The sequence below is a fragment of the Rhinoderma darwinii genome, chromosome 5 (assembly GCF_050947455.1).
Source record: "Rhinoderma darwinii isolate aRhiDar2 chromosome 5, aRhiDar2.hap1, whole genome shotgun sequence".
NCBI classification, from domain to species: Eukaryota; Metazoa; Chordata; class Amphibia; order Anura; family Rhinodermatidae; genus Rhinoderma; species Rhinoderma darwinii.
In genome coordinates this window covers 55,871,258-55,884,938 of record NC_134691.1, presented here as the reverse complement: position 1 = coordinate 55,884,938, position 13,681 = coordinate 55,871,258, and the positions used below count along the sequence as shown (strand labels likewise).

The window sequence follows — 13,681 nt, the reverse complement described above, 5'->3', positions numbered from 1 at the left end:
GCCTGTGCAATAGCTTGGCAGTATATAGCTGAGGAGACTACTTCGCAGCTTGTTAGGACTGAAAAGCTCTGCATCCTGACAGCAGATATTAAACCTGCACATGCCCACTCAGGCTTAAGGCCCCATGCACACGGAGCCATTCACTTTCATTGAACACTGACACCTTTCCGTAGCACTACGGAAGGGTGTCAGTGCCGTGGAAATGTTCCGGGAATTATGGAACATGTCCGTTCTTTCGCATTTTGCGGGCCGTGCTCCCATACTTTGTATGGGAGCACGGGCCGAAAATGCGGCTGTCAGTCAGCGGCCGGCCGTGCCCGCAATTGCGGGCCGTGATTGCGGGCACGGTCGTGTGCATGGGGCCTTATTGTTGTATTCATTATATTTTCATTGGTTTCTAAGGGAGTGCATACTGTGGATGTCACACAATATATATCTGCACTACTATATATATATATATATATATATATATATATATCTCATGTTACCTATCTGCAGGGAAGGGACTATATTGCCAGCTGTCAGAGGGGAAGACGGCTGATTCTGCTCAGAGCCTTTCCCCCCAAAAAGCACCAAAGGGGACAGAGACTAGGATAAACATGTGAGAAGGGTAATTTTTTTTTTATGCTAGAAACAATGTAAATTTCTTAAAAAACGCTATTACCAAACTTTCTGGACTTCTGGTGAAAAATGATTCATGGGATAACCCCTTTAAGCCTTATCTATTCCTATGGTGTTATTTTAGATATGCTGTTGAAATCTGCCCCATTTGGAGTCTTAGACCAATGACCAGGTCACATGTGGGTGGTTTTTGAGTTATAAAATACTGATGGAGTAGCAGATTAAACGGATGAACCAGCCCTGTGATAAGTCTCATTCCACAAGCATTAATGATGTCTGCACATTAAGTGATGAATTTATAGAAAGTAGTAATGCTTAACCTCTGCAGTATATCCAATGTAGATGTGATCCAGGTCGGGAAATCTTGGGACTCTGATAACTGTGACTCTGCCATTCCCACATCAATAACACAATTATTAGGATTTTCCAACAGAAACGTATCATCCAGTTCTCCGGTCAGTAGCTTGGTCTTGCCGCCTCCTAAGTGAATTGGTAAACTTAATTTCTTGTGCTGTAAAAGTAAACAAAAAGGAGATTTCTTTAATCAATTTAACCTCGATTACGGTTAATTAAGCCACACCCCTTTTTGAATGACATGCCTCATATTTGCATTCTACGCCATTGAATATTTATCCCGAGCCTGCTGTATATAATATACTTCCTGACACTGCCCCATACAGTATATTGCCCCACAGTGCCCCCCACAGTATAATGACCCATAACTGCCCCCCACAGTATAATGTCCCTATAACTGCCTCCACACATTATATTGCCCCCATAGCTGCCCTCCACAGTATAACGCCCTATAAGTGCCCTCCATACAGTATAATTCCCCCTGTAATTGCCCTCCACACAGTATAATGCCACTATAGCTATCCTCCACACTGTATAATGCTCCTGTAACTGCCCTCCACACAGTATAATGCCACTATAGCTATCCTCCACACAGTGTAATGCTCCTGTAACTGCCCACCATACAGTATAATGCCACTATAGCTATCCTCCACACTGTATAATGCTCCTGTAACTGCCCTCCATACAGTATAATGCCACTATAGCTATCCTCCACACTGTATAATGCTCCTGTAACTGCCCTCCACACAGTATAATGCCACTATAGCTATCCTTCACACAGTATAATGCTCCTGTAACTGCCCTCCACACAGTATAATGCCACTATAGCTATCCTTCACACAGTATAATGCTCCTGTAACTGCCCTCCACACAGTATAATGCCACTATAGCTATCCTTCACACAGTGTAATGCTCCTGTAACTGCCCACCATACAGTATAATGCCACTATAGCTATCCTCCACACTGTATAATGCTCCTGTAACTGCCCTCCATACAGTATAATGCCACTATAGCTATCCTCCACACTGTATAATGCTCCTGTAACTGCCCTCCATACAATATAATGCCACTATAGCTATCCTCCACACTGTATAATGCTCCTGTAACGGCCCTCCATACAATATAATGCCACTATAGCTATCCTCCACACTGTATAATGCTCCTGTAACTGCCCTCCATATAGTATAATGCCACTATAGCTATCCTCCACACTGTATAATGCTCCTGTAACTGCCCTCCATATAGTATAATGCCACTATAGCTATCCTCCACACTGTATAATGCTCCTGTAACTGCCCTCCACACAGTATAATGCCACTATAGCTATCCTCCACACAGTGTAATGCTCCTGTAACTGCCCTCCACACAGTATAATGCCACTATAGCTATCCTCCACACTGTATAATGCTCCTGTAACTGCCCTCCATACAGTATAATGCCACTATAGCTATCCTCCACACTGTATAATGCTCCTGTAACTGCCCTCCATAAAGTACAATGCCACTATAGCTATCCTCCACACAGTATAATGCTCCTGTAACTGCCCTCCACACACTCCTGAGGACGCAGATACAGTTGAACCTGGGAAAAAAGTAATAATAAAATCGATGAAAACCAAATGCCCAAGATGACGTTGGTTAATTGCGCTGAATTTCGGTTTCGGTTATTTTTTGATTAATTGCCCAGCCCTACTGAAAACGTCTATTATCAAAATCGCTCTCTTTATCACTGTTTTGGTAATAGGGCACAGATGCTGCTAAGAAATCAGATTCTTCTCGGATTCTTGGCAGCCCAATAGTGAACACTGCCGCTCCGTAGGAACAAAACAGGCTATCGTGAACGGTGGCCTATACTCTGCTAATGGACTTATAGGGCAAAAGTGAGGAAATTGATTTCCCCAACTGTATCTTTACAATATTATTACTTATCTACTATATTATTATTATTCATCTTACAATAATAGAAGCAAATCGTATTTATACACTGAAGATGCCAGGGGCAAGATGGTCCTCAAATATTGTGGAATTCTCTTCTTTCACTTGCATCCAAATAAGAACACTGGCTTAGAAGCAGCTTAAAGAGGCTCTGTCACCAGATTTTGCAACCCCTATCTGCTATTGCAGCAGATAGGCGCTGCAATGTAGATTACAGTAACGTTTTTATTTTTAAAAAACGAGCATTTTTGGCCACGTTATGACCATTTTTGTAGTTATGCAAATGAGGCTTGCAAAAGTCCAAGTGGGTGTGTTTAAAAGTAAAAGTCCAAGTGGGTGTGTATTATGTGCGTACATCGGGGCGTTTTTAATACTTTCACTAGCTGGGCATTCTGATGAGAAGTATCATCCTCTTCTCTTCAGAACGCCCAGCTTCTGACAGTGCAGATCTGTGACGTCACTCACAAGTCCTGCATCGTGACGGCCACATCGTCACCAGAGGCTACAGTTGATTCTGCAGCAGCATCAGCGTTTGCAGGTAAGTCGATCTTACCTGCAAACGCTGATGCTGCTGCAGAATCAACTGTAGCCTCTGGTGCCGATGTGGCCGTCACGATGCAGGACCTGTGAGTGACGTCACAGATCTGCACTGTCAGAAGCTGGGCGTTCTGAAGAGAAGAGGATGTTACTTCTCATCAGAATGCCCAGCTAGTGAAAGTATTAAAAACGCCCCGATGTACGCACATAATACACACCCACTTGGACTTTTACTTTTAAACACACCCACTTGGACTTTTGCAAGCCTCATTTGCATAACTACAAAAATGGTCATAACTTGGCCAAAAATGCTCGTTTTTTAAAAATAAAAACGTTACTGTAATCTACATTGCAGCGCCTATCTGCTGCAATAGCAGATAGGGGTTGCAAAATCTGGTGACAGAGCCTCTTTAATGTTGTTCGGTATGTATGTTATGTATGTCATGAGGACTGGATATTCTGTTATTATATTAATTGTACAGAGTAAACATTATACACAATATATTTGGTTTCAGGAAGTTTACAAAGGAAATTTCAATTTTTTTGGTATCATAGATACCTGCTTTGCAGTCAGAAAAAAGAACGTCTTGTCTTTGAAGACTGTTTTTCGCTGTGCGTTTTCTGAAAAGTCCAACGACTCAGACTGCAAAGATGGTTCATCAATTCTAGGAAGGAAGCTGAAAAAAAAAAAAGGAAACACATGAAAGAACATGAGATTTATCAAGCGATCGACTGCAATTAAATTAAAGAACAGGAATTCACACACTATGAAGAAACAAAAAGTTAGCACTGGAGTCTCCACTTCAGACATGTATGGCTTATCACCTATGTGAAATGTAGCAGACTTCCATTCTCCTGTTAGGTGGGGGTCCCAGAGAGGTGCAAGGGCTTTGGTACTATCCAAAGGAGAGTCCATAAGACTTGATTCACACACAACGTTTACCTGATTTTCGGTAGTGATTTTCGCTGCATTTATTTGCTAGGATTTGTTTTATTTTGCACAAATACAGTGAAATATGAAAAAGGTACATACATAGTATTTTGGTTTGTGGCGATTTTTCAGCGTTTTTTGGGGTCAGTTGCGTTTTTTCCCCCAAAACTCAGCATGCTTTAGAAATGGCGTTTTTTTCTGTTGTTATGGCTTCTCTATAGGACGCCCACAAAAAAACATCTGCAAAGACGGTCACAAAAAAGCCCAAATACATGCATACAAAACGCCCGTTAAAAATGCATGGTGTTCTTTTTACATGCGTTTTAAAATACTGAAAAAAGCGTGTGTGACGGAGGCCCTAGGAACACTAGTGTCGGGCTCTTTCCAGACTGAACAACAATACTACCTTTTTCTCAGTTTTGTAATGGAGCATCTTCTAGGTCTTAATTAATGTTCTAACTGTAGTTAGTGGAGATCCACAAATATGAGCTCCCAACCCTCTCAGAGTAAAGTCCAAACTTCATATTATGATTTATAGGAGCAAATTTAAAGGAACACTCCACAGCCACATGCAACATTTCAGTTAGAACCGTTTATAATGTTGAGTAACTTTGTAAATACTGTTTTTGAATTAAATATTTTTTTCTCTTTTCAAAAATTAGTCAAAATCAATCATCTGTTGTGTATTTTAATATACCTTGCAGGTGCAGGTAGTGGTTTCTTCTGCTGGATGGCGTTAATCATCTCACTAAAGTATTCTGGTTTTATGATGGATCTGCAACAGATCAATGCACATAATGTCTAGAAGACAAGAAGGAAAACAGGCTTCAGGCTATCAGAGAGAGAGAATGATCATCACCTGACAGCACAATATTCAATACATAAAAAGATGTGTTAAGAGCCGGAAGCACTCGGTCCCAATAAACAGACCGTCTGTGTTACTATTACAATACTGTTCATAACACACCCACATAAAACTGGTGCAGAGCCCGTCGGGTCAATGTCAGAGCATTACTAGAATAAGAAGTTTAACTTCTAATTATTTAACATTTGTAAGATCTCTGCTGGCTTTCAGTACATGTAATTATTCTAAGGCTCTGTATAGATAACAACTGACCTTTCCGTTAGATGCATATGTTGGGATTATTGCCTATGTAAACCTCTGATGGAAGGCCCTGACATATGCCACATTATAGGTATACAGTGGCATACTTTACCCATAGGCTCCCATGTTACAAAAATATTATATACTGCGTGGCATACTTCCTTTTTTGCAAGATTTCTATGCATAGAAAAGCGTAGTTGGCTACACTTTTCCTTAAAGCAATAAAATAAAAAGTTAACATATATTGGCTCGACGGAAGCCAAAAGTACATCTGTCGTTTGAATGGAGCCCTGTGAATAAATTTGGCATATAGGCCAGGGGCTTTTCCATGTAGGTTCCAGTATTGGGGACTGCAAGAATAACGCTGCAGAAGGGACAATTATCGCCATTAAAAATATTGGAAATCTTGGTGAAAACCCTCATTGACGCTGAAGTGAGCCGACCCTAATGGCAGCGGTTTGACAAACATTGGAGAAAGGTTGTAACTAAGAAATGTCTAAATAGTCTGACTTGTCACTGTGACACGACCCCCTCTAGTTTCCAAGACTGAAGGGGCAGTAGTACATCATCTAGCTTTCCAACCCATTCAGTTTTGTCAGCGTGTTCCAGGACTGGGAATCTTTAATACAATTGTTGCACAGCTGCTCCATTGAAACATATGACATGTCAGAAAATCATTTAAAGAGGCTCTGTCACCACATTATAAGTGCCCTGTCTCCTACATAATGTGATCGGCGCTGTAATGTAGATCACAGCAGTGTTTTTTATTTAGAAAAACGATCATTCTATATTAGCTTTATGCTAATGACTTTCTTAATGACCAAGCTGGAGTGTTTTACTTTTTGACCAAGTGGGCGATGTGGAGAGAAGTGTATGACGCTGACCAATCAGTGACCAATCAGCATCATACACTTCTCTCCATTCATTTACGCTGCACATAGTGATCTTACTAGATCACTATGTGCAGCCACATACACACACATTAACGTTACTGAAGTGTCCTGACAGTGAATAGACATTGCTACCAGCCAGGACGTGATGTCTATTCACAATGCTGAGACTTCGGCAACGTTTGTGTGGGACTTACAGCACAGCATGCGTAATCTCGCTGTAGATGGCAGTTTACAGCGTAATCTCGCGAGATCACGTGTGCTGTGCTGGAAGTCTCACACAAACGTTACCGAAATATCAGGATTGTGAATAGACATCACGTCCTGGCTGGTAGCAATGTCTATTCACTGTCAGGACACTTCAGTAACGTTAATGTGTGTGTATGTACATCATAATCTAGTAAGATCACTATGTGCAGAGTAAATGAATGGAGAGAAGTGTATGACGCTGATTGGTCAGAGTCATACACTCCTCTGTACAACACCCACTTGGTCAAAAAGTAAAACACGCCCAGTTGGTCATTAAGAAATTCATTAGCATAAAGCTAAAATAGATCATAACTCCGTCAAATATGATCGTTTTTCTAAATAAAAACCACTGCTGTAATCTACATTACAGCGCCAATCACATTGTGTAGAAGATAGGGCACTTATAATGGGGGGACAGAGCCTCTTTAAGGGCTAAGTTTCCCCTTTAAAAAAAAAAAATGATGTCTAAAGTATATGAGCCAGTGATTGTACTGTATGTATTAATACTGAACTCCATTTCAGTGGGGTCAGAAAATTAGTAGATGAGAAACCACAAAACTTTTGGGGTGAAATATTCTACATTAGGCTGGGAAGGGAAACCTCATAGGAAATACCCAATTTAAAACACACAGGGGCATGTATCTAGCTAGGAAAATACAATGTGGTGGTTACATGTGTCCTGTCTCCGTGTCTTTATGAACAAATACCACACTTAGCTTAAAGCCTTAAGTATGGTTTAACCCTTTAACTACATGAGCATGTCTTAGGGTACCTGCACTTGGGACAGAATTTCCCCGTGGGGAAATACAGACTGAAAATCCGTAACTAAATACAGTACCAGCAAAGTAGCTAGGATTTTAACAAATAGCTCATCTACATGTTGCATAAATTTTCCACCAGTAAATTGACCTGCTGTGAAGATTTTTAAATCCGCAGCATGTCAATTTATATTTCATATTTTCAATGTGAATTTTTCAATGAGGGGGGTCAAACTTGAATTTTGCTGCAGAAATGCTGAAAATTTGCTGCGAAATTCACAGGCGTATTTCCTGCTGACATATTGTCAGCAGGGTTGCTGATATTGTATTTCCTATGAAGACATTATATTGTCAGCAAATTTCATAGAAATTGACCAAATTCGCAGTCAAAAATCGAATTGTCATCTTAGAGGGTTTCTGTCATGTGGACACAACATTTTATTAATTGGAGCTTCGATAACATGGAAAAAAAAATAGGGAAAAAAGCAGTATAGTTTAAGCCCCATGAACTGAATATTGGGGTGCCCTATACAGAAAATGAGCGTCCAGTTAGCCAAACAGAATTATGTGACCGCATCCGCTGTGCGGAGGATGGAACGACAGTGTGTTCTCTCATGGCTGGTGCTCAATAACCATACAGGGTACTCTTTTTAGTCCGAACTAAACTTTTTATAAATCAGTTTGGGATCAGAGGCCCACTGAAATACTTGGCATTCTATAGTTTGGACCCCCTTATCACCTGGTAAGTAAACATGCGTATGATTGTGTTTTTGAGTATGTATATGTTTGTATGCATGTATGAAAGAACGTTTTATAATCCAGCACCACGGCAGTCCGCAAGGTGCCAGATTATTGATATTTTACTGCAACAACGCACTACCAAAAACTAAAAAAACTCAGGGGAAAAAAATAACCCATTGTGAATTCCAAAGAAATTACGGTAAGTAAAAAATTGTAGATGGTTCCGTGAACCCATTCCAGCATTTAGGTTCAAGTATGCTCTAGTGACTGCTCAGGCAAAACAGTTGTGCCCACGGGATCAGCAGCAAGAGGGAAACGGTGACGGACACCTGCATTACCGCAGAAGATCCCAGACATTTAACCCTTAAAACACCGTAAGCACGGACTATTGCGTTGCCAGGGTTCACCTTTTGACATACGATGCATTCAGAAAGTCTTCAGACCCTTTCAATTCTTACAAGTTTTGTTATGTTGAGGCCTTGTGCTAAAATAAAAAAAAATCACGTTTTCATTCATCCTTTTCACTAGTGTTGCGCGAATCACGCTCGTCCCACGGAAGTGCTTCCATGCGGTGCGCGTTATTTTCACGCACCCATTGGCTTCAATGGGTGCGTGATGCGCGAAATACGCTCAATGAATAGACATGTCGTGACTTTTTTGCAGCGGACTCACGCTGCGTAAAAATCACGCAATTGTCTGCACGACCCCATAGACTAATATAGGTCCGTGCGACGTGCGTGAAAATCACACGCGTTGCACGGACGTATATCCCGTTCGTCTGAATAAGCCCTTAGGGCTCAGGCTGGACCATTCAGGGACATTCACAGAGTTGTCCCTCAGCCACTCCTGTGTTGTCTTGGCTGTGTGCTTAGGGTCGTTGTTCTGTTGGAAGGTGAACCTTCGGCTCAGTCTGAGGTCCATGGCACTCTGGATTTTCATTAAGAATATCTCTGTACTTTGCTCAATTCATCTTTCCCTCAACCCTGACCAGTCTCCTTGTCCCAGCTGCTAAAACACACCCCCACAGAATGATGGTGCCACCACCATGCTTCACTGTAGTGTTGGGCAGGTGATGAGTAGTGTCTGGTTTCCTCCAGACACGACACTTAGAATTGAGGCCAAAAAGTTCAATCCTGGTTCTATCAGAGCACTGACTCTTGTTTCTCACAGTCAGAGTCCTTTAGGTGCATTTTTTTTTGCAAACTCCAGGCGGGCTTTCATGTGCCTTTTACTGAGGAGAGGCTTCATTCTGGCCACTCTGCCATAAAGCCCAGATTGGTGGAGTGCTGCAGTGAAGGTTGACCTTCTAGAAGTTTCTTCCATCTGCAAACAGGATCTTTGGAGCTCATCCAGAGTGACCATTGGGTTCTTGGTTACCCCACTTACCAAGGCCCTTCTCCCTCAATCGCTTAGTTTGATAGGGCGGCCGGCTCCAGATATAGTCCTGCTTGTTCCAAACTTCTTTCATTTAAGAATTATGGAGGCCATTGTACTCTTGGGAACTTTGAGTGCAGCAGAAATTTTTTTTGTACCCTTCTCCAGATCTGTGCCTCCACACAAATCCGGTCTCTGAGCTCTACAGGCATTTCTTTCCTCCTCATGGCTTGGTTTTTGCTCTGATATGCATTGTCAGCTGTGACACTTACATAGACAGGGGTGTGTCTTTCCAAATCATGTCCAATCAAATGAATTTACAACAGGTGGACTCCAATCAAGGTGTAGAAAAAGTTCAGAAATAATCTGGAGAAACGTGAGCCCCCCCCAGAGCAAAATGTAAAGTGTCATAGCAAAGGGTCGGAACACTTATGTTCATGCGAAATGCGAGTTTTTTTAATAAATTTGCAAAAATTTCTAAAATTCTGTTCTACAATGACATTATGGGGTATTGAGTGCAGAATGATGGGGACAAACTTGATTTTTATTTTAGCACAAGGCCTCAACATAACAAAATGTGAAAAAAGTGAAAGGGTCTGAAGACTTTCCGAATGCACTGTAGGTTGCCTGGGCCCTAATAAGGCACACAGCGATAATCCTGTGATAATGAATGTTATGGCGTACATGATAATAAAAAAATTATTTGACTATAAAATGCAGAGCAGATAGACAGTAATAGAAGGCTTGTTTATTCCCATTGGTTTCTCCTTTCACTTTCATGTCCCAAACATTTTTATGAATATATAAAGGAGCGGTATTGTTCATTCATTATATAACTGCCCGTAGGCAAATAACATGTAACAATAATGAGCTTTGACGGAAGTCCAAACTTGTAGATTTATGCAAAACAGTAAATAATATGCCTGTGTTGCCACATGGATTTTTCTTATTAAAAAAACAAACAAACAACAAAACCTGAGTTTTTTCTTTTACCTCTATTAAGGTCTTATTCAGACGGCCGTGTTCGGTCCATGGCATACGGACTGTGTGTCGGCTGTATTTCCCAGACCGACCACAGTTCAGGGAGGCAGGGACTCCCACCATAGATAACTTTGATGCTAGGAGCCCAGTACCTAAACTGTGGTGGGTCCGGGAAATACTGCCAATATCACGGAGTGAACACCGTCGTCTGAATAAGGCCTAGGTCGTTTAAAATTCTATCAGCCGTTTCTTATTTAATTTGTGCTCCACATGACATCTCTGATTGTAGTTATACATCGCACCCAACCACATGCATGTCAGTCTGTAACACGGTACGCAATATCGTGCCATATTGTGGGCAAAATTCTTCTGTATTAGGTGCATTAGCTCAGACTGAACTTAAAACAGCACTTCTAGGGGAGAATATTGTCTGAAATGTAACATTCAGTATGTTTGTATGTGTCCATGTATGTATGTTTAATGTAAAGTTCCAATTGTACAGAATTTCTGATAGTCCGGCACCTCGGACCCCGGAAAGCCCATACAGACCTATACCGCTGAGAGGTCGCAACAATTGAATCCACTCTAGGCAAATCTTATGTAAACTAAACAGTCTAGACCAGGGGTCTCAAACTCGGCCAGGTAAGTGGGCCGCATATAGAAAAAATGGGAATTTGACGGGCCGCATTACTTTCAGCGCGGTATAGCACAATAAAGATTGAGTGAGTGTGTGTCAGCAAGCATAAAACAGGGTGAATGCTACCTATCACCATAAGAGGCTCCGTCTCTGCTGCTGACCACATAACTAAGCTTTTAGAAAAGGTATTCGGCACACAATCGTTGGTTTTGAATTCTTTGATTTTTATTTTTATAAAAATCAAAGAATTCAAAACCAACGATTGTGTGCCGAATACTTTTTCTAAATACGATTGGGTTGGGACCCTATTCGTGCACCTCCTCTGGTTTAGTGCACTCTGAACCAATCTCTACCACATAACTAAGCTTGTTATATTTGGCTTAAAGAGCCGGACTAGCGCAGTGTAGCGCAATGTGTAGCGTGGTACAGCGCAACTATTATTCAATTAATTTGGCTCAGCGAGTATAAAAGAAGAGGAGAGACGGGTCTAGGGTTTAATGCTACCTATTGCCTTATAGGCCATGTCTCTGCTGCTGACCTCATAATTGAGCCTGTTATATTTGGCTTTAAGAGCCCATTTTAATGAATATTAATTAAAATTGATTTTAATCGTTCATTCCAGGCAGTAAAATGTTTACATTTTTGCCGCATTACTTTCAAATTTGATACAATCCAAAATTATTGTTAATCAATTAGTTATTTGAACTAATATAACACTATATTACTATCATAATAATACTACATTACTATAAAAATACCGCTAGGTTTAAAATTTTAGATATTTCTCCACGTGCTTATTTCAACAATCCAGCTTTCCATTTTAAGTGTCGCTAAATGCAGTCCGGCGGCTCAGTTAGCAAACATGTCAAGATTGGGCAGCCCCTTTTTAGATAGTGCCGCAGTGCCCTCTGTGGATGCTGCCGCAGTGCCCTCTGTGGATGCTGCCAGAGTCCACAGTGCATTCGGAAAGTCAACAGACCCTTTCACATTTTGTAATGCAACACACCCCTAGATAAGGCCACAGTGCCCTCTGTAGATAAGGCCACAGTGCCCTCTGTAGATAATGTAACACACCCCTAGATAATGCCACAGTGTCCTGTACATGCTGCCGCAGTGCCCTCTGTAGATGCTGCCGCAGTGCCCTCTGTAGATGCTGCCGCAGTGCCCTCTGTAGATGCTGCCGCAGTGCCCTCTGTTGATGCTGCCGCAGTGCCCTCTGTTGATGCTGCCGCAGTGCCCTCTGTTGATGCTGCCGCAGTGCCCTCTGCTGATGCTGCCAGTGCCCTCTGCTGATGCTGCCACAGTGCCCTCTGCTGATGCTGCCACAGTGCCCTCTGCTGATGCTGCCACAGTGCCCTCTGCTGATGCTGCCACAGTGCCCTCTGCTGATGCTGCCACAGTGCCCTCTGCTGATGCTGCCACAGTGCCCTCTGCTGATGCTGCCACAGTGCCCTCTGCTGATGCTGCCACAGTGCCCTCTGCTGATGCTGCCACAGTGCCCTCTGCTGATGCTGCCACAGTGCCCTCTGCTGATGCTGCCACAGTGCCCTCTGCTGATGCTGCCACAGTGCCCTCTGCTGATGCTGCCACAGTGCCCTCTGCTGATGCTGCCACAGTGCCCTCTGCTGATGCTGCCACAGTGCCCTCTGCTGATGCTGCCACAGTGCCCTCTGCTGATGCTGCCACAGTGCCCTCTGCTGATGCTGCCACAGTGCCCTCCGCTGATGCTGCCACAGTGCCCTCCGCTGATGCTGCCACAGTGCCCTCCGCTGATGCTGCCACAGTGCCCTCCGCAGATGCTACCACAGTGATGTCAGGGGCTTGCCCAGAGCTGGAGTCCCGGAGCAGAGCCGCTTCTGGCACTCTGCCTGGGATTCCAGCTCTGCTCCTGACATCACTGTCCATATATGGACAGAGATGTCAGGGGCAACCCCAGAGCTTGAGTCCCGGGTAGGCTCTTCCTGTGACTCCAGCTGTGCTCCTGACATCACTGGGACTCCTGCTCCGGGGAAGCCCCTGACATCATTGTCGATGTATGGACAGCGATGTCAGAGGCTTCCCCAGAGTCCCGGAGCAGAGCCGATAATAGCGCTCTGCCCGGGACTCCGCTCTGGGGAAGACCCTGACACACTGTCCATATATGGGCAGCTATGTCAGGGAATTCCGCAGCGTCCCGGAGCAGAGCCGATACTAGCGCTCTGCCCGGGACTCTGCTCTGGGGAAGACCCTGACACACTGTCCATATATGGGCAGCTATGTCAGGGAATTCCGGAGCGTCCTGGAGCAGAGCCGATACTAACGCTCTGCCCGGGACTCCGCTCTGGGGAAGACCCTGACACACTGTCCATATATGGGCAGCGATGTCAGGGAATTCCACAGAGTCCCGGAGCAGAGCCTGTACTAGCGCTCTGCCCGGGACTCCGCTCTGGGGAAGACCCTGACACACTGTCCATATATGGGCAGCTATGTCAGGGAATTCCGCAGCGTCCCGGAGCAGAGCCGATACGAACGCTCTGCCCGGGACTCCGCTCTGGGGAAGACCCTGACACACTGTCCATATATGGGCAG

At 43.4% G+C, this 13,681-nt stretch overlaps 1 protein-coding gene across 2 annotated transcripts in view; it reads right to left on the bottom strand.

Moving 5' to 3' along the window:
- The window catches only part of NBN (nibrin), a 64,366-nt gene that overhangs the window by 37,933 nt on the left and 12,752 nt on the right, over positions 1-13,681 (bottom strand). For both annotated transcript variants that reach the window (XM_075826023.1, XM_075826024.1), the window contains exons 5-7: positions 5,076-5,179; positions 4,007-4,124; positions 942-1,132 (exon numbers count right to left, since the gene is read on the bottom strand). In XM_075826023.1, the coding sequence (XP_075682138.1) occupies positions 942-1,132; positions 4,007-4,124; positions 5,076-5,179 (413 nt within the window). The remainder of the gene's footprint in view (positions 1-941; positions 1,133-4,006; positions 4,125-5,075; positions 5,180-13,681) is intronic.